The sequence below is a fragment of the Haliotis asinina genome, chromosome 2 (assembly GCF_037392515.1).
Source record: "Haliotis asinina isolate JCU_RB_2024 chromosome 2, JCU_Hal_asi_v2, whole genome shotgun sequence".
NCBI classification, from domain to species: domain Eukaryota; kingdom Metazoa; phylum Mollusca; class Gastropoda; order Lepetellida; family Haliotidae; genus Haliotis; species Haliotis asinina.
The window spans coordinates 89,087,142-89,109,670 of record NC_090281.1 but is presented as its reverse complement, the minus strand read 5'-3'; the positions used below and the strand labels follow the sequence as shown (position 1 = coordinate 89,109,670).

Sequence of the window (22,529 nt, the reverse complement as noted above, 5' to 3'; positions counted from 1 at the left end):
TTGAATGCCAACCTATGATTAAAGTGATCCCGATAAATCCCCAAGATTTTCAGCTCACTTGAACCTATCTGCTTTAGAGTATAGATGGATGTCACTCCAGCATACTTGAAAGGGAGGGGCCGTGGAAGAGGGCGAGGTGCAGGGGACCAGCAAAAAAACAAGAACAAACAAGTTGGCAGATCTGCTTGGAATAGCAACAGCACTGCAGGTAAAGTCTATATTTGATTAAAGGTAGCATGCAAAGTAGAGCACAACTTTGCTGATTCTGACACATTATGGTATCCACTTACCAAAACAAATCATCAAAAATGCCAAAAATGTGATGAATAAAAGCCCGCAAAATTGGAGTTGAAACAGTTCACTAGTTTTTCCCCTGTGTTGGAGTTAAAAGTGGTGTCAACAGCTATGCTGTGCTACGCTGCGCTCACAACGCATGTACAGTGAATAGGTTCATAGAGCTTAAAACAGTATACCTGTCTGAAGTATGAGGTCGTGTGCAGTAGTCTAATCTTGGTTGTGTCTGTGTATTTACAGACAAGTAAATAATCTACTCGTTACATAAAAAAAACAAAACATGTTGATTGTGATAAGCAGACTGTGTCACAGAGAAAACTGAATGTCTGGTTTATTGACACCTGTATGTCTGCCTGCCTGTCTGCTAATGACAATATGCAATGCACTATTTCAATCACTGACCACATGCAATTTGAAATTAACATCTATCGGGCTCATAAGCCATAAACAAAGAGCCGGCTAAGCATATCAGCAAATAAACCAGTGGCCAATGACAAGGCGTCATTACACATGAGCACACACCTACCAGCCTTGACTGGGTTTTGATACTGTGGCTGCTTTGTTTCAAGGGAGGTAAACCCAAGTACAAAATATTGCACTTTTGATTTGTGATTATAGGCTTATAATTTTGTTTATTTCATTTTTAACAATTACCGATGCATTTTATATATCATGAACAAGTGATAACTGTGTTTTAATTATGTTTGATTTTTTTGGTTGCATGTGACCTTTTAGTCCATATGTTTTGATATCACATTTAGAGTGAGATTGTATAATAAGCCATTCAAGATAAATCTGCTCACTCAAACATCATTTAGAACTGCAATAACAGGAACTGAACTAGACACGTCTACTTTTCGAACTTATGTTAACGCCTAAAACACTGCAACCAATGTCCTTAATTTTATCGACAGCCTACATTGGGTGATTGAATATCCAGACACTAGTCATTTCATGCATCTTGTGTGTGAGCAAAAATTAAAATGTAGTGAATATGTAATAAATATTTCATTCTTCTTTAGTGGAAGGGGACATTGCCACATTAGTGGCAAACACTTGTTTTATTATAGGTTTTGTTTCTTAAGAAAAATGTTTCTCTTAAGGTGATAAATCTGCTGAGCATCGGTTCAAGGAGGTCAGTGAGTCCCATCAGCAGTCAATACAGCGCCATCTGCAAGACAATTGTAATCAGTCGGATAGCTCTGAGGAGGAGGAAGATGACATTGGAAACAATGTCTTGGAATCAATCTTCAGTGGATACTCAAAAAACTATAGTAAGCTCTTGTTCCTTGGAATGCTTTTTGATCAGGTATACCTGTCACCAGAATAGTTTCTAATGTTTGTATCATTTGAAATGTATATCTTTTCAAGTAAAAACGTGTTCTTTGCATTTTAATTGTGCATACAAGAAGAATGTTTTATGTAAAAATACTAAAATGAACAAGGTTATTTACAAAATCTGATCTGCTAATCTTTTGTTCATGAATTACAATCATTGCATTTAGTCACAATGTGGCTTAAACATTTATTGATGTGACTTAACATCTAAACTTGCTCACTTACTATATATTGTGCTTGTGCAAAGCTACTTTTTTCATTAAGTTGTCATAATGAATACAGTGTCCCACAGTACTTGCTAAATTACTCAGACAAAACAAGATTAGCCCGATATCATATTCAAATGTATGACCTTGACCTTGTTCAGGCGGTGGTAGTGTTGATGTGAATAAGGCCCAAGACGACCTGCTTCACTCATTCCGATCAGGAACATCAGCTTGTCTAGTGTGTATCGATACTATCAAGAGGGAAGAACCGGTAAGTGAAATGCCATCAAATAATGATTATAATTGTTTTTGAGTGTTTGCCTTTGCTGACATTTTACACTGCTGACTACGTATACGGTGAGGTTCAGTAAAGTGGCATAGTCTGCAGGTATGGATTTTTTATATGGTTGCCAGAAACCCTAGATAACTGAGAAAGTCAAAGCTGTCAAATTGTAATGAAATTTGGTATTTAGTTAGTTGTTGCATTCAACTTCGGTGTTAATTTCATTTTTCAGCCTTGTTTTGCCAAAGGTTCAAGTTCATATTTGTATTTTCTCTCCTGAGATTGCTATGGGAGTCTTTGCCATCTTTTGCATCAAAACATCAAAAACATCAACTTGACAAAGTGTCTGCCTTCGTTGACCATTGCTGACCATATATTCAGGTGTGTTAGGAGTTGTTATCGTCCACCATGAAGTGCTAGGGGGATTTAGATTTGAGTGCCATTCGTCCAAGATGATGATGCATTTTTAGAAATCATTGTAGATAGGGAAATCAAATTTGGCATGTGTTTTCAGGACATGAATGCCCTGCCTTGACGAAAACAGAAACTGTTACAATTTCTTACAGAGTTGTGGCCCTTGTCACACATTTCTGGACTTAGTGCATGGTATCCCCGATGGGGACAAATGTTCTCTAAGACTATCCTAGACAGGGAAATGAAATTTGGCATGTGTTTTCAAGACATGAATGATGTGATGGAGTTCGAAAGCATAAACTGTGTCACAATTTCTTACAGAGTTGTGGCCCTTGTCACACATTTCTTTACTCATTGCATGGTATCCCCGATGGGGACAAATGTTCTCTAAAACTATCCTAGACAGGGAAATGAAATTTGGCATGTGTTTTCAAGACATGAATGATGTGATGGAGTTCGAAAGCATAAACTGTGTCACAATTTGTTACAGTGTTATGGCCCTTGTCAATTTTTTCCTTGGCTTAATGTACGCTATCCCCAGTGGGCACACATGTTATGGGTAACCATTATAGATAGGAAAAATGGCTATGTATTTTCAGGACTTGCATGTCATAGAAGAGTTCTAAAACCGGAACCAACAGAAACAGAGCACAGTGGTACATCATATTGATGACCTATCTTTTTGTTTGACTAGTTTGACATGAAAGATTGCTAAAATGATTAGAAATGTGTCACTGTTTATGTTCAGATCTGGAACTGTAAAGGATGTTTCTGCATGTTCCACATACCCTGCATCCAGAAGTGGGTACGGGAGGGCGTCTACCAACAGGTATATCAGTCTGAGAATCATGTTGGACCCACATCAGCTCTACCATGGTTTTGGTAGGTATTGCGGGAGTAATTCTGCCACACCCATTTCAGTTCACTACATTGCTGTTCACAATAGCTATTTACATATTCACCCTTTGGTGGTTCCTCATGATGTGAAGTCCTTGGTATGTTGTGCTTTATGTAACATTGGGGCGGTGGGGTAGCCTAGTAGTTTAAGGTTTCCCTTGTCACGTCAAAAACCCGGGTTGGATTACGCACATGGACCCAATGTCTGAAGTTCATTTCTGATGTCCTCCTATATTACTGGAATATCATACTACATGTATGTACTAAAGTCAGTGTAAAACTGAACTCCATCAAATTATTTATTTAGGGTTGAGTAGTCAGATTCATGACTTGTGCAGGTGCAGATGCTTGCTGTAATTTACTTGCTGATGTTGTATACCTTCATAACAGCTGAGTGATAAGTAACACTGCAGTTAGAGAAAGAAAACTTGACAGATGATCATGGGTTTCAGTTGGACTAAATGAACATTATTAGCATATATGAACCAGTTACAGAAGGATTCTTATTCCTAGTGCAGAGTTGTGTCCCTTTGCCAATATAGAATCAGCTGATTATATGTTTAAGTCCAATAATGTTTAGGATTATGGTGATTAGTTAGCAATAACTGGTATGCATGTGGTAAATGTTAATTTGATATCATTATGTGTGAAGCAATTAAAAGATGTGTTGACATTGTTGTAATCAAGGGTCACATACTTGTCTGGAGACTAACTGAACGACCTGTGATGATCCAGGTTACAGTTGATTTTCAGTTACCCATGCTTGTGGTATGAGGTGAGTAACGGGATCAGCTGATCAGACTCGCTGATAATTGACACATCATCAGTTCCCAGTTGTGCAGGTCCATGCTCATGTTGTTGATCACTGGATTGTCTGGTACAATTTCAGTTATTTACAGAAGGCCGTCATATAGCCGGAATATTGCTGAATGCGGCATAGAATTCACTCCTTCACTAAAACTGAAGTAGGTAACAGGGGAATATTTATTTATTTGTTGTCATTGTATGGTGTATATGTGTATTCCAGCCCCAAGTGTCGATACGAGTACCGTCAGAGCGAGTGCCCCAACAGGTACTTCTGTTTCTGTGGCAAAGAGCAGGATCCAAAGTTTGATCCATGGCTGGTTCCTCACTCATGTGGTCAGAAGTGTGGGCGACAGCTACGGCCAGACTGTGGACACAGTTGTCTTCTTCTCTGTCACCCAGGTACCAATTCTACAATTGATTTAACAAGAATTAGGCCACCTGAAATACCCAGTGCATAAGCCAACAGCTGGCAGCCCCAAACTGTGGTACAATTCAGTATCGTGTAATGTTATAGGGTGTAATGTTATAGGGTGCAATCACCGCATCCTTTAATGAAAGAAAACATCAGGAGATATGTTTGACAGTTTTTGGTCATTGCTGCTCAGATGTAAATTTTTGGAAGAACAATTTGTTGTACCTGTATATTTGTTTCAGTACACAAAAAAATCAACCAGAATGTATTTCCTTGTTTTTGAGTTAGATTAGCCATGTTACAGGAACAAATCAAAATCTGATCTGTATTAGTCATTTTTTCTTATCCTGACTCATGCTTATTTCCTTCCTCTATGTCCCTCTACACTTGAAATCACTTCAAGTTCTTTTCTAATTGAACCGGACGTACAATACACTCACCCACCATAAGCCTCCCTTTCTCGCCAAGTCACATGACCAGCCCTGCTTGTCACTCCCTCCATTATTGCCCGATAAGGACGATTGGAGGCACTTTGGGTGCGATAACCGTATGTTGACCACGGCTGACATTCATGCTTTAGTGATCAGCCATATGTACGGCGGAGGCATGGTTGAGATACCAACAAGACTTTGTCTAGATCACAGAAGTTGAAGTCATCATCATCGGCTAAGACTAAGACTCTTCAACTACACAGCATCTTCTATGAATCAACCACTGCAGCATGCACCGCAGTCAATGGACACCAGTCGCTTCATGCAACATTTCAACCCATGAAAGTCCCAGGGTAGAATAGGCCTTCAGCAACCCATGCTTGCCATAAAAGGCGACTATGCTTGTTGTAAGAGGTGACCAACAGTATCGGGTGGTCAGACTCGATGACTTGGTTGACACGTCATTGGCTCCCAGTTGTGCAGATCGATGCTCATGTTGTTAGTCACTGGATTGTCTGGTCCAGATTCGATTATTTACAGACTGTCGCCATATAGCTGGAATAATGCTGTGTGCGGCGTAAGACTAAATTCACTCACCCTCTCATGCAACATTTCATCACATCTGATGGGTCTCCATTTTTTAAGAAGAACGGAAACATCAGTCATCAGCTACAACTACAGTCACTCTACGTGTTCATCGGCTCCACTAGGTCCATCTGATGAAGAGGATGCATTATATGCATGCTTTCGTTCATGGAAATCATCGCTGTTGGCTGTATCATCTCTATCAGTACAAATGAAGCTCCTTCCATTGACTCGCCATGTACTCGCACTCATGGATCCTGCCACAGCCGCAAACGTTCACATCTGCATCCCCGTTCGTTGTAGATGCCATCACGATTCATCTTCTTCATCCAATGCAGATTCACGAAGGCAGGCGAGAAGGCATTCACGGAATGACAGTTGTTCAAGGGATACACACAGAGAGGAAGATCCAAACACAACTGCCTGGACAACCAGACAGACAATTCCACATCCTGGAATTATCTACAGTCCTCAGGCCACATGATACACAGGATTTATCATTATGCCTTGTCAGAGCATTGAAAGTATATCTCCAGTGAACTAAGACAAGGAGACAGTGTTACAGGTGCCTATTCATCCCTTTATCTACTGACACCTACGGAAGTATCCTGCAACACTATCTCAGTATGGATGAGAGTCGATATACTGAGGGCCTTCAGAGAGCCGTTATACTGAGGGCCTGCAAAGCAGCAGGTCTTGAACCTCTGCTAGCTTTCAGTCTACACGAAGTGAGAGCCTTGGCATTGACATTGGCTCCACATGGAAACTGCTCACTAACAACTATAATGGAGGGCTGCTTTTGGAAACCTATGGGACATCCTAATGGATTACGTCACTGGCATTCACCAATTTGTGCCACTTGTGTGCGCACAACAACGAACAAAATCCAGCGTGGTCTGACCCACCACTATTTCCATCAGATTCTGTAAGCATAATAAGCATGTGTCAGGATAAGAAAAAATATGTATTTTTCTGAATAAAATTGATGTTTTATGCTTATCTTGACTCATGGGTTCAAGCCTTCCCTGAATTCTGGCACGTTGAATTCACAGTGCTTCTCATGTCAGACGCATGACATTTCAGAGAGACTGACAAGCATGGCTGGTCATGTGACCGTATTGGCAGGAAAGTGAGGCTTCCGATGTGTTAATGTATTGTACATCTGCTTCAATTAGGAGGGAACTTCAAACGATTTCAAGTGTTCCACTATTATCGCATAGAGGGAGGAGATAAGCATAATGTTAGGATAAGTATAAAATATCAATTTTATTCAGAAAATTACATTTTCCTTGTTACATCTAACAATAAAACAATATACAAACGGTCTGTTGACGTCTGCTAAGGCAAGGGGAGATAATCTAGTTTGCCTGTGTTGTGATGTGAACAGTGAAGCATGATAAGGTCATTTTTCCATAAAAACATACATCATTAATGTTTACAATTCATATGGATTTGATGAATTTGGAATGTGACAAAAATGTGAATACAGTCCCATCGGTCATAGAAATTCAAATAAGAGTTATGTATATTACAACAGTGGTAGAGGTACTCAGTAACTTCACTTTGATATGGAGTCGAACATGGCCAGGCCATCTGAGCTGCCGCCATTCACTATGCAGAGTTGTATCCCTTAGGTGTGCAATGATCCAAAGTTCATTTGTTCAAATTCCATGTTTCCCCTTTTAATGTTCTAAGTTTGACAATAGTTGGCCCAGTCCTTCAGACTTCAGGGATATGCAGCTCATTCTATTTAACATGAGCTGACTCATCATAATAGCTGTAATATATTTCAAGTTGATGATGAGCTCAACTCTCCTCATGTCTTCTGTTTGACATTGTACATGAACAAGTTCTGTTTGAAATGTTTCTTCAAACAACTGTTTCTATAGAATATTGAGACCACAACTGTCACCATAGTTACCAGTCCTTCTAACTTCCAGGACCTTGTCCACCATGTCCACAGATGGTCAAGTCAAAATGTTACTGTGGACGCCAACCGCCCCAGGTCAAGAGATGCAGTGGGAGAGAGTGGGCGTGTGGTCAGCCGTGTGGCCGCAGACTGTCATGTGGACAACACAACTGTGAACAGCCCTGTCACCCAGGTAACTCAATCAACAGGCCGACTTTTACACAAAACCCTCGCATTATTGTCTGTGTTTTTTACAGCATGCTTTTCTCTCCTAAAGCACCTGTTTTTAGCAGTTTTCATTTCTGGAACCTTATAACATAAATGAAAACACCTAGAATATTGATGAATGCATGTTAATGAGGAATGATATGTTTAATATATATTGTGATTTGTCTTTGTCAAGGTTTCTAGTTTGTGATTGAATGTCTTGTTATCCATGACCACAGTAAAAGTCATTTGATCACAGGATTCCATTTAGAAGTCGTGATGGCTAAGCGGGGGAGGCAGCTGACTTTGTGTGTTGGCAATTAGGTGCCTCACTTTGAAGGTGCGGGTTTGAATCCGGACTCAACATAAACAGGAAGAAGTTAACGCAGAGAGTGTAATGCTAAATATGACATATGTTACAATGATACATTGTTTTATGTCAGGTGAATGTCAACCGTGTCCCAAGACGAGTGATCAGAGTTGTCTCTGTGGTAAGAAGACCTCCACTCGGCCATGTGCCAGTCCACAGTGGAAGTGTGACCAGGTGAGGAGAGCAGCTATGGCGCACTCACCAAGCTTGTTTTGAATTTAATAGTTCTCCAAAATGTTTTTCTACTGAACAAATTCACATATACATGGAGATACTAGGGAGAAAATGTATACCCTTGCAGCCTATGCTTGTGGTAAGACTGAGTGAATCCAGCGCCCAATTGCATGTCTGAGTTACTGTGCAGGAGTTCTGACAGTCATGGCGCTAGGATATCTTTGTGAGTGATTGAGCGAATTTACTTTTATGCAGCATTTGGCAATATTTCAGCTATGTGGTGGCAGTCTGTAAATAATTGAGTCTGGGCCAGACAATCCATTGATCAACAGCATGAGCATCGATCATGGGAACCAATGACATGTGTCAACCAAGTCAGCGAGTCTGACCACCTGATTTGGTTAGTCGCCTCTTACGACAAGCATGGTTGCCTTTCACGGCAAGCATAGGTTGCTGAAGGCCTATTCTACCCTGGACCTTCATGGGCTGATAGCTTTGTGAACTGGGGCCCTGTATTATGCACCTGAAATTCTACTTGTGCAGTGTAAACAACAATGATTATGCTCATTAATACACGCATAGTAGTTTTTGAGATAACGTTTTTTTAGTTTCAAAAGCTTTGAATGTTTTGCTAAATATGATAAGACTATACTCTTTTAACTTGTATTGATAATGTACCCATCTATAGGTTTTGTAGGTTGTCATGGGGCATTGGTGTATAGGTGCCCTCGAGTTGCTTCTGTGTAAGACGTGTAATCTGAGTTCAAATTGCCAACTTGCCAACATCATTTATCTGGGTTGTCACTAAAATATCTACTCTTTTAATGTCACCAAAGCCTTCCTTCACCATCAAGTCGACATGTATTGGTATATTACAGATAAAATTGCTCACTGATTTGTTCCCAGCCATGTGGCAAAGCTCTGAGATGTGGCAATCACCTGTGTGAGGACATCTGTCATCAAGGAGCCTGTGGTGATTGCCCAAGATCGGGGAAGAGACAGTGTCCATGTGGGAAGACAGGTAACATTTGTGAGAGATATTCTCTGTTTTTACAGTTGTACAATAGAAAATACCCTGAGGATCGTTTTTTTCTGAACTGTAACCAAACACTGTTGTGTCTAAGTTTGATGTTATCTTTGAGCAATAATGAAGCATATGACATTATGTATAACCACTTCCTTCACTAGTAACTATCACTCTGCATACTGCCTAATTAGAGACAGTAAATAATTATTGGCTACAGGGAGCGATGAAGATTGTAGGGGGAAAAAGAGAGTACGTAGAGGGTCACACTTTTTTTCTGGGGTAGGTTGAGGGAGCATTATGTACTTGTGCTTCAATATAATGGAGAAGGGTAGGGGGGTATCACTTACTTTGTACAGAACTTTTGGAGATGGCCATTCGCATTGTATGTGCTTCTCCATAAAAAATCATTACCCCCTTAGCCAAACCTTTGTGACAGTGTCGTCCCCTGGATAGCTCAAAGTATTCAACTGTGACACTCCAGTAATACAGTGCACTCCAATAATAATGTGCCACATGCACAAACTATTCTGCTGAACAGTCATTCAAATAATTCAAGTATCATTGCCATTGAATTGGGTGTCTTCAAATTATGTTTATTACGAGGTACAAGATATATTTGTTTACCCATGTCTTTGTCAGAGTATAACCTCCCATGTACCGAGGATATCCCGACGTGTGGCGATACCTGCGGCAAGACTCTGACCTGTGGGCACCACACATGTACGCAGCGATGCCATCACGGAGAGTGTGGCTCAGTCAGTATACATGGAATTTATAATACGTAATCTTTGAAATTATAAACAGTTGTTTCCAACCCGAGTAATTGGTGTATGCCAGTAATGTGCAGCAGACTTTTGACATCTGAAAAACAAAATGAGTCCCAGTGTTACTTTAATGACCATGGCCTCGTTTCACAAAGCTGTCATAGCGTTACAGCTGTCATAACTCTGTGTTAAAGTACAGGTGATATGAGAGTTGCAGTGCTGTGATAGCTTTGTGAAATATGACTCTGGTCATTAGACTAACATAGGGACTTACAAACAGTTTATGATGAGAGTGCCTCTCATGAATATGTAATAAGTTAATCTGTCATGTCACAATAATTTACATGTTACATGCAGATATTAGGTGTTTTTTTCCTTTCTTTTGAATGGTTTTAAATGAGAATATGGAGATTACAACTTACAACATGCCTCAGCTTTTGTCCTAACTCTCAGCAGCTGTTGTGCCTGGTCAATGCTTCAGGATCCAGGTTAGAACTGATCTTCAGCAATTCATGCTTGCCATAGGAGGTAACTAATGGGACTGGAGGGTCAGGCTTGCTGACTTGGTTGCCAGATGTAATTGTATCTCAGTTGTGTAGATCCATGCTCATGCTGTTGATCCATGGATTGTGTGGTCAAAACTGAGTTATTTACAAACTGCCGCACATAGCTGCAATATTGCTGAATGCGACATAAACAAAGAAATAAACAGCACTTCAGTTTTGAGTGTAGCTTGGACACAGCTAAATCAGTGTCACAAAAACTGATTGTCTTGTGTTCCAGTGTCGTCAGTTGACCTTGAAACGCTGTCGATGTGGTCAGAAGCAGAAGGAGGTCCTGTGTAGCAAGGAGTACCTGTGTGACGTCAAGTGTTCCATCATGAGGGACTGTGGCAAACACTACTGCAAGAGAAAGGTACAGAGAATCCTGTGGTGACTATTATTGCCAGTCACCAATTCACTGGACCATTAAATTCATTCTTGTGTGTCAGGACTTTTGACCCTTTATTTTTTGTAATAGAACAATCAATATTTGTGAACATTTAGGCTTTCAGCTGACCTTTCTTGTTTCCCTAAATAACAGCTACAGGTTGTCATGGTCTGTTGGCGTGGTCTTGTCAAGAAACTACCCATTGCAGGAAAATTACTAAATGCTGTCAAATACTATCAAAATTGAAAGGACCTACAAAAATACTGTTTTCTGAACCTCAAGAAAAACTGAAATCATGAATAAAGTAGGAATACACAATGACCAATGGGTAACTTCAAGACAACATCAAAATTTGACACAAAATGTTTGAAAGAGTAAATAGCTAATATTAGAGACTTCTGTTGTGTTATGTTCTGTATTTTGTTGCAGTGTTGTGATGGAAACTGTCCAACCTGTGAGCAGGTGTGCGGGAAGACGCTGCGTTGCCGCAACCACAAGTGTGCCAGCCGGTGTCATCGAGGTCAGTTCATGGTGGGATCTCCTGTATCATCATAGTTGACCATGGCTTGTAATGTCAGTAGTTAACATGGATACATACTAGACTCTTAGTTGTATCAACAATACCAAATAGGGAAAATACATTTTATCAACTTTCTTTCATTTTCATATATTTTTAACTTACCTTACCATAGGTCTTATGCATATTACCTCTAGCTTCGCTAAACGAGATCAGACAGTCGTTGATTCGCCATCCCCTCGATGGCTACCTCATGTAATCTACAAATGTAGTCACGGAAGTGACGTGATCTCTCCACTCGCGCGAGAGCGCAGAATCCAAAATTCACTTTTACCTTTAGCGTTCGTGCGAACGGACGTGTTGGTTTGCTGTTTTTTTTTCTACTATGTGTAGTTTCAATAAAGTTGCTACTCCTTGGTAGGTATGGTTTGTATCCCCTCATTTTGTATTAAAGTCAAGTCATACAAGCATTTAATGTGCTTACCTTGCTACCTCGTGTTGTTCTTTTCTCACTCAGGCATGGCCTGTCCGTGCCGTATGTGAGAACGGCATGGTGTCCATGGGGGTAGTACATCTTGTTGATTGTTTGCCCGTCATGTTTCTGCCCATGCTTGGTCATTTTCACTTGTATTTTCGGTATTTTTCATACCATTTTCTGCCATGAATTTCAGCGTAGCGAAGGCAGCCATTGTGGTTGTTGTTTTTCGCTGCCCCGCACTTATGGGTGTGTCTATTTTTTACGTAGGGGTGTAACTACTTTCTACATTTTTATGTAGGGGGTTTTTCTCCTAGTATTGTATCAACATGTCGTCAAGTCTTGGTTTCTTGTCTGTTACATTCTTTTTCAGAAGAAGTCCTCCTTGGGGTACATATATAGCATTAAAATGTCCATTTAAAAATGCCTACGACAGTTGTAACAATATTGAATAAATATTTTACAAAACAAAAACTCGTTTTTGTCTTGTGAGACCACCCCTACAGGGCCCCCACCCGGGCCCCTTAACAGCCAAGAGCAGGTAACTCTCGCCGTGTACCTCATACCTCACTTTTCATGCTGTCGTCTTTGAGGACAGTCGTCCATCAGCAAGCTCTCATACTTAGAGAACCTACGAATTGAAGAGAAATGAGTGAGAAAGCTACGAAAACCGTATGTATGGTTCCTTTTTAACGCACGGGCGGTATTAGGAATGCATATTTCACTCTTTTTCATTCATGAAATGTTGTAACTTTCCGTGGCTACCGTGGTCTTCAGTCATGTGGCTGACAAGATGGCGGGCGGCACGTACCTGGTGGTTATTTCTTCTGCCTATTCTTTTAGGTGGTTTTAAATACAAACCGGATATTTGTATGGTTTTTTACCTTTCTTTTCCATGGTAAAGAAATCCTTATATGCTATTGTATGTTTTCATAAATAGCTTTCTTATTATTTAACGGTTAAATATCGCCAGTGCGTATTATTGTTTCTGTTAAATAATCATGTGTTTGTTGGATTAACGGGCCTTGCTATTAATCATAGCACGGTTCGGTTTTTTCCAGTTCAAGGTGTGTGCTACTTGTAACGCAAAACTCCCCCCGAGGGATAAGCATATTCTGTGCCTGCGTTGCTTGGCGGAGGAAGCTCACGACGAGCAAGGATGCGCCGTATGTCAGGACTTTTCCCCCAGGGCTCAAAAATCCCGTCATGCAGACTTGATCTTTTATAGATCTTTGATCCAGGCGGGGGGGGATATTTGGGCTCAGGAGCCGCCTTCAAAAAAAGCTAAAAAAGATATTAAGAAGGCGTCTTCGGCGTCAGTCTCGGGGGGGGGATACGGCAAAACCAGCGAAGGGTACTTCGGTTCCACCTCCAGCGGTGGCTTCTACCTCCGCAGCACCTCCCACTGAACCCTCGCAACCGTTAACATTTGATTTACTTTCGTCTTTGTTACAGCAGCAAATGGCGTCGGTGCATACCCTGATTTCGGATGCGATGTCCGGTCTCCGTCAGGAGATCGGCGTTCGTCCGGAGTCGGGTGTGTATCCGGCTTCGGCTTCCATGGGACTCCCCAGCCACGCCTCTGGCGCCGGTGTGGGGACTTCCATTAGGGGTGCGCAGGAACCGACTTTAGAGTCGGTTGCCAGCCACTCCGAGGTTGCCAGTGTTGGTCATGGGACCATGCCTATGTTGGGAGCGTTGCCGGCGATCCGCCACCCAGACTCAGTCTCGGGCGTCGGGTCTATGGCGTCGGGCCGCTCGGCTCTGCTCGGGCCTCTCTCTCTTTCGGATGTTCCCTCGACCGATCCCCCGGAGCTATCCTTAGATGACAGATCTGAGGTGTCACTCATGGGGGATCGCGCCGAGGAGATAATGGAGGAGGGGGAGGACCGGGGTGGGCCGAGTGAGTTTTCGTTTTCGCTCGGCGCCTCGCTGAGGCAGGTACGGGAGCGTATTGCTTCTGTCCTGCCGCAGGTCGTGGTTGCTTCGGCGACACCTGACCCCGAGGAATTCCGACTGCCGGGTGAGGCTTTTGCCCCAGCCAAGGTGGTGGATTCTCGGTTGCGCATCCTCCCTTCTATTTTGTCAGAAGTGATTAACCCTCTTTTAACGGGAGCGCGGTCACGCTTCGATTTGCCGGAGCTAGACCGACGTTACCTGATGGGTGATCTTGACTTGTATAACCCTCCAGTGGTCGACGACTGTATCTATGCATCGGTCGCCCTGGGGGGTTCCTCTGGCAGCTCCTTAGCTTCGGCTAAGCAAGGACGCCGCCTGCCTCCGTTCACCTCTAACGTTACTGCCCTCAAATCGGCTTATAGGTCGTTTGAGGAGCAGTACCGAAATGCAGCTCAATGCCTTAAGGTCACAATACACGCCGCATATACTTCGGTATTGCAGCGTCGGCTTGTTGACGGCGGCGGTGTTGAGGAGGAGTGTGTTTCCCCTACGCTCGCTCAACAGCTTACGGAGGTGCAGTCACATCTGGCGCGGGACTCGATCAGGTCCTCGGCGTGTCAGATGATGTCTGCAGTTATGGGCCTCCGTAGACTGTGGCTGTCCGTGGCACGGTATTCGCCGGCCACTCAACAAGCGCTACTTTCACTGCCATTCCGGATGGGATCTACTCTCTTCCCGGGAGCGGCATCAGTAGTCCGGGAGGCCGCGGAGGCTGTGTCTACATTCAAGGAGTCTAAACCCTTGTTAGAACAGCCTCACACTTCTCGTGCGCGTCCCCCGGTGCTTTCCTCCGCTTATCCTTCGGCTCCGGCCAAGGACTCTGCTAAGTGGGCACAGCCCTTGCAGGCGCGGAAGGGTAAGGGTAGGGGCAAGGGCAAGGCTGCGGCGCCCCAGCATCCTTTTCCGAGGAAAGGGAAGTCGGCCCCGGCTTCCCAGTAAGTCATCCTCCGGAGCCCTTGCAAGTGATCCCGAATCAAGCAGTCGGAGCACTGCCGACGTCGGGCATTCATTGCCTTCTGCCAAACCTTCCTGTGGGTGGCCGCCTTTCCCACTTCCTGTCGGATTGGGAAAAGGTAACCTCCAACCCCTGGGTCCTATCCACACTCAGGGACGGCCACTTACCACTATGGAAGAGAGACCCGCCTCCCTTTTCCGGAATTCGGCGCACTCCTGTGCCGGTAGTTCCGGAGAAAGCCGAGGTTCTCCGCGCCGAGGTTCAGTCTTTACTGGACAAGGCGGCCATCGAGGTGGTTCCAGGGGGCCAGGAACAAGAGGGATTTTACTCCACTTATTTCCTGGTCACCAAAAAGGACGGAGTGTTCAGACCGATTCTCAATCTCAAACGGCTGAACACTATGCTGCAGGTACCGTCATTCAAGATGGAGACACTACGGTCAGTGATCTCATCTGTAGAAAGAGGCGACTGGCTTACGTCCATCGACCTCAAGGATGCGTACCTGCATGTTCCGATGCATCCCGAGTTCAGGAAGTACCTGCGGTTCTCCTTCGACGGGGTATGCTATCAGTTTCGGGTGCTTCCCTTCGGCATCGCTACGGCTCCGAGGGTATTCACCAAGCTTATGTTAATCCCAGCGCAAGTGGCCAGGTCACAGGGCAGGTGTTGTCACCCGTACCTGGACGATTGGCTTATACGAGCACTTGCCGCTCACTTGAGTCGAGACGCAACATTCGCCATAATGTGTATTCTCACCAGGTTGGGCTGGATTATCAATCTCAAGAAGTCAGACCTAGTTCCTACACAGGATCTGATCTTCTTAGGCGCACGGTTCGACACAGCGAGAGGCATAGTCTCCCTGTCGCCGGATCGGATCTCCAAAGTTCAGAGAGTTGTTATGCAATTCCTCGAGTCCCCCTCGGCTTCGGCTCGGGTTTGGCTCCAGTTGCTAGGCAACATGGCAGCGACGGTGGACGTTGTTTGGAGGGCGCGGTTGAGGATGCGACCCATTCAGTACGCCTTGGCGCGAATGTGGTCCCACGGCAGGAGTTACGAGATGATTCTCCTCACTCCGGAGTGGCTCCTTCCTCATTTACGGTGGTGGACAGTGGTAGGGAATCTATCCAGGGGGTTACCCCTGGACGCTCCCTCACCAACCCTTTCAATTCAGACGGACGCTTCCCTCACAGGGTGGGGTGGCGTGCTGGGCGCCCATTCAGTTTCGGGCCTATGGTTACGGCACGAAACGCGCCTGCACATCAATGTGCTCGAATTGAGAGCTGTCCGGCTAGTGTTCCAACACTTTCGGGAGACGGTTCGAGGCTGTGTGGTACGTCTAGAGATGGACAACCAGACGGCAATGACCTATATCCTGAAACAGGGCGGTACGGTTTCTCCGTCCCTCCTAGAGGAGGCGTGGCACTTTCTACAGTGGTGCGACCGGTTCAATGTTCGGGTGTGTCCCGTGTATCTCCCCGGGGTGGACAATGTTCGAGCAGACGCGCTCTCTCGACGTGTCCTAGCTCCTCACGAGTGGATGTTGCATCGGGAGATATTCGGGATTATCTCCCGGTTGTTCGGATCGTTCCAGGTGGATCTGTTTGCCTCTGGGGGGACGAACCAGATTCCGGTGTTTTGTTCTCGGATACCGGATCCGAGAGCCATCGCTCAGGACGCTTTCCAGCTCGATTGGACGGACAGGGTATTGTGGGCGTTCCCACCTCTGCCGCTGATTCCCAGGGTCCTCTCGCAGCTTGCCACCCAACCAGCTCGACTGTTAGTGCTTCTTGCTCCTCTTTGGTCGTCTCAAAGCTGGTTTCCGGTAATGATGAGGTTTCTGGCATTGCCTCCTGTCCTTTTACCCTTTCGACCGGACTTACTATCCCAGAACGGAGCGCCGCACCCGAATCCCAGGATTCAGTGGGTGGCCTGGCCACTGTCAGGAATCGCCTCCAAGCGAGCGGAATTTCTGCACCAGTTGCAGACACAATTCTGGCTTCGCAGAGGGATTCGACAAACGTTCAATATGAGGATAGATGGGCCTGTTATGCGCGCTGGTGTGTCAACAGGGGGATTCTTGATCCCTTTTCTTCAACTCTAGTTGAAGTACTGGAATTTTTGCAGTCCCGGTTAGAGTCAGGCCTAGCCGCCTCTACTATCCGGGGCTATTCCACGGCCATTTCGGCATTCCATATTCCTGTTGACGGTGCTCTCTTGGGGCAGCACCCTCTTGTTCAGCGTTTTTTAGCGGGTGTGGATAGGATCCGTCCGACTGTCCGGCGGATTAGTCCCCCGTGGGACTTGTCAGTCGTTCTTGACTGGTTGTCCGGTCCTCTTTTTCACGAGCTATCGTCTCTTTCTCTCCAGCTGTTAACGTGGAGGGCTGCCTTTCTTGTGGCGGTAACGTCTGGCAGGCGGGTAGGTGACATTCATGCAATGTCAGCGGATCCTGCTTTGACCGTCTTTCACAAAGACAGGGTCAGTATTAGACTGCCGGATTCTTACCGTCCTAAGATCGCAGGCGCTTTTCATGTTACAGCGCCTATCGAGCTCCCTAAGCTCATGCAGCCTCCCTCGCCCGGTACCTCTCTTCGACGTGCTCACGTCTTAGATGTCCGTAAGACCCTTAGGGCTTATATCAAACGAACTGCTGATATCCGAAAAGATAACCAGTTGTTTTGTTGTTATGGCGGGGGAAGAGCTGGTCTGCCGGCGAACAAGCAAACCATATCTAGGTGGCTTGTCTCTGCCATTTGTATGGCATATACTCATAAAGGGTTACCTATCCCTAATGGGTTAAAGGCTCATTCTGTTAGGGCAGTGGCTACGTCACAGGCTTATGCCGCGGGTCTGCCCATTGAGGAGATCTGCTCTGCGGCTATTTGGAGCCGACCGAGCACGTTTATCCGTCACTACCAACTGGACAAACATTCACGGGAACGTGCTCGGTTTGGCCATACAGTTCTCACCAGCGGGCAGAGTCGTGATTCCCCTAGCTGAATGAGCGTCTGAGATCTCGACTTTGTTTATCATGAAATGTTCCTGGTGGTGGGTTTTCACGAAACATTTCTTGTTATATTGGTGACGGATATCCCCTGGTGGTGGTGTTTATATATATATATATATATATATATATATAAAAACAACAAAAACACAAAGAGAAACTACCTCTAGACGGTTTTTTCACTATTAGCGTCGACATACGCTCATATTTACCCTTGCACTGTTATTCCCGGCACTACTTCGCTGGTTTGGGGGAATATTTACAGTGAATGGCATGAGGTGTGGTCATATGTCCATCACCTTTGCTGGGTTATTGTCGATTGGCTCTTTCGGCCCTATGTTGCCACGCCCCCGCCTGATTGACATCAGCGGCTTGGTGATTGGGTAAGTGTATTCTATCTCTCGCAGCTTCGGCAGTGTATGAGAGTGTGTGTAGGGTACACATCAGCAGACAGAATGCCGCTCCCGACTCACGTTCGTTGGGAGTCTGTCTTATGCTATATATGTACCCCAAGGAGGACTTCTTCTGAAAAAGAATTATACAAACCTGTAGAGGTTATGAATTCTTTGAAGAATGTCCTCCTTGGGGTACGGCCACCCGCCTCCCCACATTCTGTCTGACAATCTCAGCATGAAAAGTGAGGTATGAGGTACACGGCGAGAGTTACCTGCTCTTGGCTGTTAAGGGGCCCGGGTGGGGGCCCTGTAGGGGTGGTCTCACAAGACAAAAACGAGTTTTTGTTTTGTAAAATATTTATTCAATATTGTTACAACTGTCGTAGGCATTTTTAAATGGACATTTTAATGCTATATATGTACCCCAAGGAGGACATTCTTCAAAGAATTCATAACCTCTACAGGTTTGTATAAGTTTCTGTGTATGACTCGACACTTTTGTACTGTCTGCAAGGGGCAGAAGTCAGCCAAGGACCCACATCCCTGGTGTCCGGATTGTGCGTCCGCTGTTTGCTCCATCGATAATCGGTGCCTACACTGTCAAGTGTTATCTCTCGCCGATTTCAAGACCTTTTTGGCGGTTCGGAGGAAACGTTTTACACAACGTAAGAGAAGAATGTCGTCGCCAGCGTCTTCCTTGGGATCTTTACCTGACGACCAGGATCTACCACCGCCTTCAGTACCAGTATCAACGCCTAGTGTGGGGCGCTCATCTATTACGCCGGCGCGCTCCTCTCCAGAGCCTACGCATTCGGACGCCTTTGTAGACTTATACATCTTTACCAACGACAGCGCCTAGACTTACGCCAGCGCCATTGCCTGTACCAGCGCCTCTGCCTGTCCCGGCGCCACTGCCTGTCCCGGCGCCTTTGTTTACATCAGCACCGGTGTTTTCGTCAGCGCTTATTCCAACGCCAGCGCCTATTCCGACGCCAGCGCCTATTCCGGCGCCAGCGCCTGTACCAACGCCAGAGCCAGTGTTGTTGCCGGACCCTGCTCCTATGCCTACTTCTTATCGGATCCCCAGAGTGTCTCATACGCTGACTAAAGAAGAAATGTTACAGCACCAGTTGGATGAAGAGCGCGCTCGTCGTTTAGAGGCTGAGCGCTCCCGGCGCAGATCTCGTTCTAGGTCCCCGAGGGGTCGGCACTCTCGTTCTCCACACCGTAGCCGGCGCCGGCGCTCCCGGTCTGTTTCCCGCTCTCCAAGGCGCTCCTTAGAGGAAGACTCACGTACCAGAAGTAGACGTAGAGTGCGATCTCGGTCAAGATCACCACAGCGTCTCTCTAGATCCCAGCGTTCGCGATCGCCGGAACCACTGCGGACTTCCTGCAAGGAATTGAACTCTAAGAACTCTGCTTCCAACTCTAGTCAGCGACGAGAATCAACCTCTGTTTCCTGGGAGGATCACGAGGAACAGTTCTTTTGTCCAGATTATGAGGAGGACCCTGGCAATGATGGTGATAGTGATGGCACCTATCTTCCCTTAGCTGCTGTCTTTGAGTGGATTGCCGACAGATTACCGGACTGTCCTTCCCCTTCTTCAGATTCAAGCAACCCGGCGTCGATTCACTTGTCTCCTGAGTTACTTATTCCACCACACCCTATGGTGGTGGATGCTGTTGCTTTGTTAGATTCGGACTTTGCGAAGTTATCCTTAAATCCAACCATCAAAGTGTCGAAGTCTAAGAAATCAGATTATAAAGTACACAGTCTGAATTTTGCCGACAACGGGGCGGTGCTAGACGATTCAATTAAGAGGTTGTCAAGCTCAACTCCGTCATCTTACAGAGTTCAGGATTCAAAGCTAGCAGCTATTGATACGGAACTGAAACGTATGCTTAAACCTATCTCGGCGCTTGCGTCAGCCACCTCCGCTGCAGCCTTGGATTTGTCAGAGGATAATGCCTCGAGGGTGGATCATTTAACTACTATTTTTGCTTGGCAAGGCAGAGTACTCCATGACCTGCTTGGACATTTACGCGCGGCGCTAGCCATGACTACTACTATGCGCCGATCTGGATTTTTAGATGCTTGTTCTTGGCAAGAGGAATTTAAACGACAACTACTTCGTGCACCATTTACGTCTAAGTTCCTCTTTGATGAAAAGATACCAACGGTGTATAAACAACATGCCGAACTCACTAACACGGAAGTGGCGCCGTCAACCTTCGAGGCCTTGGGCTCTGCATTTCGTGGCCGAGCCAGGGGTAATACCAAGAAAGATATGTACCCAGGAGAGAGTCTATCCGTTCCTCGTTTGGGAGGGGACGAGTTCGTACCAAGGACTCAGATGTCCAGCGCAAGCCTCGAGAACGCGGCAGGGATGCCCCATCTACGTCCGGTCGAGGTAGGGGCAAGCGTCCCTACTCCGGCCGCTGAAGCCATGGACTACTACGACTGGGACCTCCCACCCCCAGTCGTACCAGTTCATCCGACCCCTGTAGGTGGGAGACTAGGGATCTTCTGGGCCAACTGGACATTCCTGGAAGACCTGTTTGTTTGCAAGATCCTGAGAGCCGGCTACAAGCTACCACTAGCCAGAGCTCCGCCGCTGACTACCACTCCCCTGTCACGAGTGTACTCAATAGATCAACAGGTACTTATACTAGAGAACATCAACATTTTCTTAACAAAACGTGCTATAGAGATAGTGTCAGAACCCCATCACTCCCCGGGGTTCTATTCACCCATCTTCCTGATACCCAAGAAAGGTTCCACCAAAATGCGGATGATTCACAACATGGCGACTTTCAACAGCCTGTATTTAGCCGAGCCCCCGCATTTCCGAATGACGTCACTGGATCAGATCCGAGCCAAGTTGTCACCCGGAGCTTGGATGGCCAGCCTAGATTTACAGGATGCTTACCTGCACGTTCCTATATTCCCGCGCCACAGGAAGTTCCTGCGTTTCATATTCAACGGAGTACACTACCAGTGGCGAGTGCTGCCGTTTGGAATTTCTACGGCCCCGTGGCTTTTCACTCGGGTCACACTGCCTGTCACCTGGTTTCTGCACCTCCGGGGGATAGACTTCGATCCTTACATCGACGATTGTTTTCTAAATCACTGCAATCCTCAGTTGCTACGCAAACAACTGGACTTCTCCACACGCCTACTTCAGCAGTTGGGGTGGATTATCAATATCGAGAAGTCGCAACTGGAACCAACGCAGGAGTTAACTTTCATTGGGGGGTTGTTCCTGACTCGGCTCAATCTGGTCAGGGTCCCTCCCGATCGATGGCAGAAGATTCTCGCCTTTACGGATCGAGCTCTGTCCCTACCTCTCACCCTCAGAGAATGGCAGTCTCTGTTGGGCTTGTTGACGTCGGCGCAAGACCTCACCCTCAGAGGACGGCTTATGCTGCGCCCACTACAGAGGTTCCTATTACCATTCATTCGGGAGAACGACCTCCAGTCATCATTTCTTCTACCCCCGCACCTGCATCAGTACCTCAGGTGGTGGACGGTAGAGTGGAACGTCTGCGCCGGTGTTTGTTTGACAAGCTTCAACCACGACCACGAATTGTTTGTAGACGCATCCCTCTTGGGATGGGGCGCTCACTTGAACGGCCAGACAACCTCAGGGCTGTGGTCAGACGCCGAAAGGGAGTGGCATATCAACAACCTGGAGATGCAGGCAGTCATCCTAGCGGTCCGCCACTGGCTACCGGTTCTAACAGACTCCAGACTCCTGGTAGCGTCCGACAATTCCACGGTCGTGTGGGTGATTCACAATCAGGGTACAACCAGATCCAAACAACTTCTGGACCAGATGTTCCTGTTAGCGGATCTGGTAGACAGCAACGGCATCGTGATCGCGGCTCGTCACATTCCAGGCTGCAAAAACATTCTGGCAGACGCCCTGTCGCGCCCCCCGGCAAACCATCCCCGACGGAGTGGATGCTTCATCCGGACGCATTTCACCAGATTTGCTGGCAACTCGGGAGACCACTGGTAGATCTTTTTGCCACCAGTTTCAATCACCAGTTACCAACGTACGTATCTCCCGTGCCGGATCCACAGGCGTGGGCATGGGAAGGCCTGGACGCATATGCGTTCCCTCCTCCAGTCCTTCTCTCGGACGTAATCGCCAAGATCAGACTGACGCAGAA

At 45.9% G+C, this 22,529-nt stretch overlaps 1 protein-coding gene across 1 annotated transcript in view; it reads left to right on the top strand.

Annotated features, from left to right (window-relative positions):
* Positions 1 to 22,529, top strand: part of LOC137274544 (NF-X1-type zinc finger protein NFXL1-like) — a 36,751-nt gene that overhangs the window by 1,709 nt on the left and 12,513 nt on the right. Inside the window, exons 2-12 of the mRNA XM_067807787.1 lie at positions 78 to 208; positions 1,398 to 1,568; positions 2,000 to 2,109; positions 3,284 to 3,417; positions 4,460 to 4,638; positions 7,608 to 7,769; positions 8,227 to 8,327; positions 9,234 to 9,348; positions 9,994 to 10,109; positions 10,902 to 11,033; positions 11,478 to 11,568. Of these exons, the coding sequence (XP_067663888.1) occupies positions 85 to 208; positions 1,398 to 1,568; positions 2,000 to 2,109; positions 3,284 to 3,417; positions 4,460 to 4,638; positions 7,608 to 7,769; positions 8,227 to 8,327; positions 9,234 to 9,348; positions 9,994 to 10,109; positions 10,902 to 11,033; positions 11,478 to 11,568 (1,435 nt within the window). The 5' untranslated portion in view covers positions 78 to 84. The remainder of the gene's footprint in view (positions 1 to 77; positions 209 to 1,397; positions 1,569 to 1,999; positions 2,110 to 3,283; positions 3,418 to 4,459; positions 4,639 to 7,607; positions 7,770 to 8,226; positions 8,328 to 9,233; positions 9,349 to 9,993; positions 10,110 to 10,901; positions 11,034 to 11,477; positions 11,569 to 22,529) is intronic.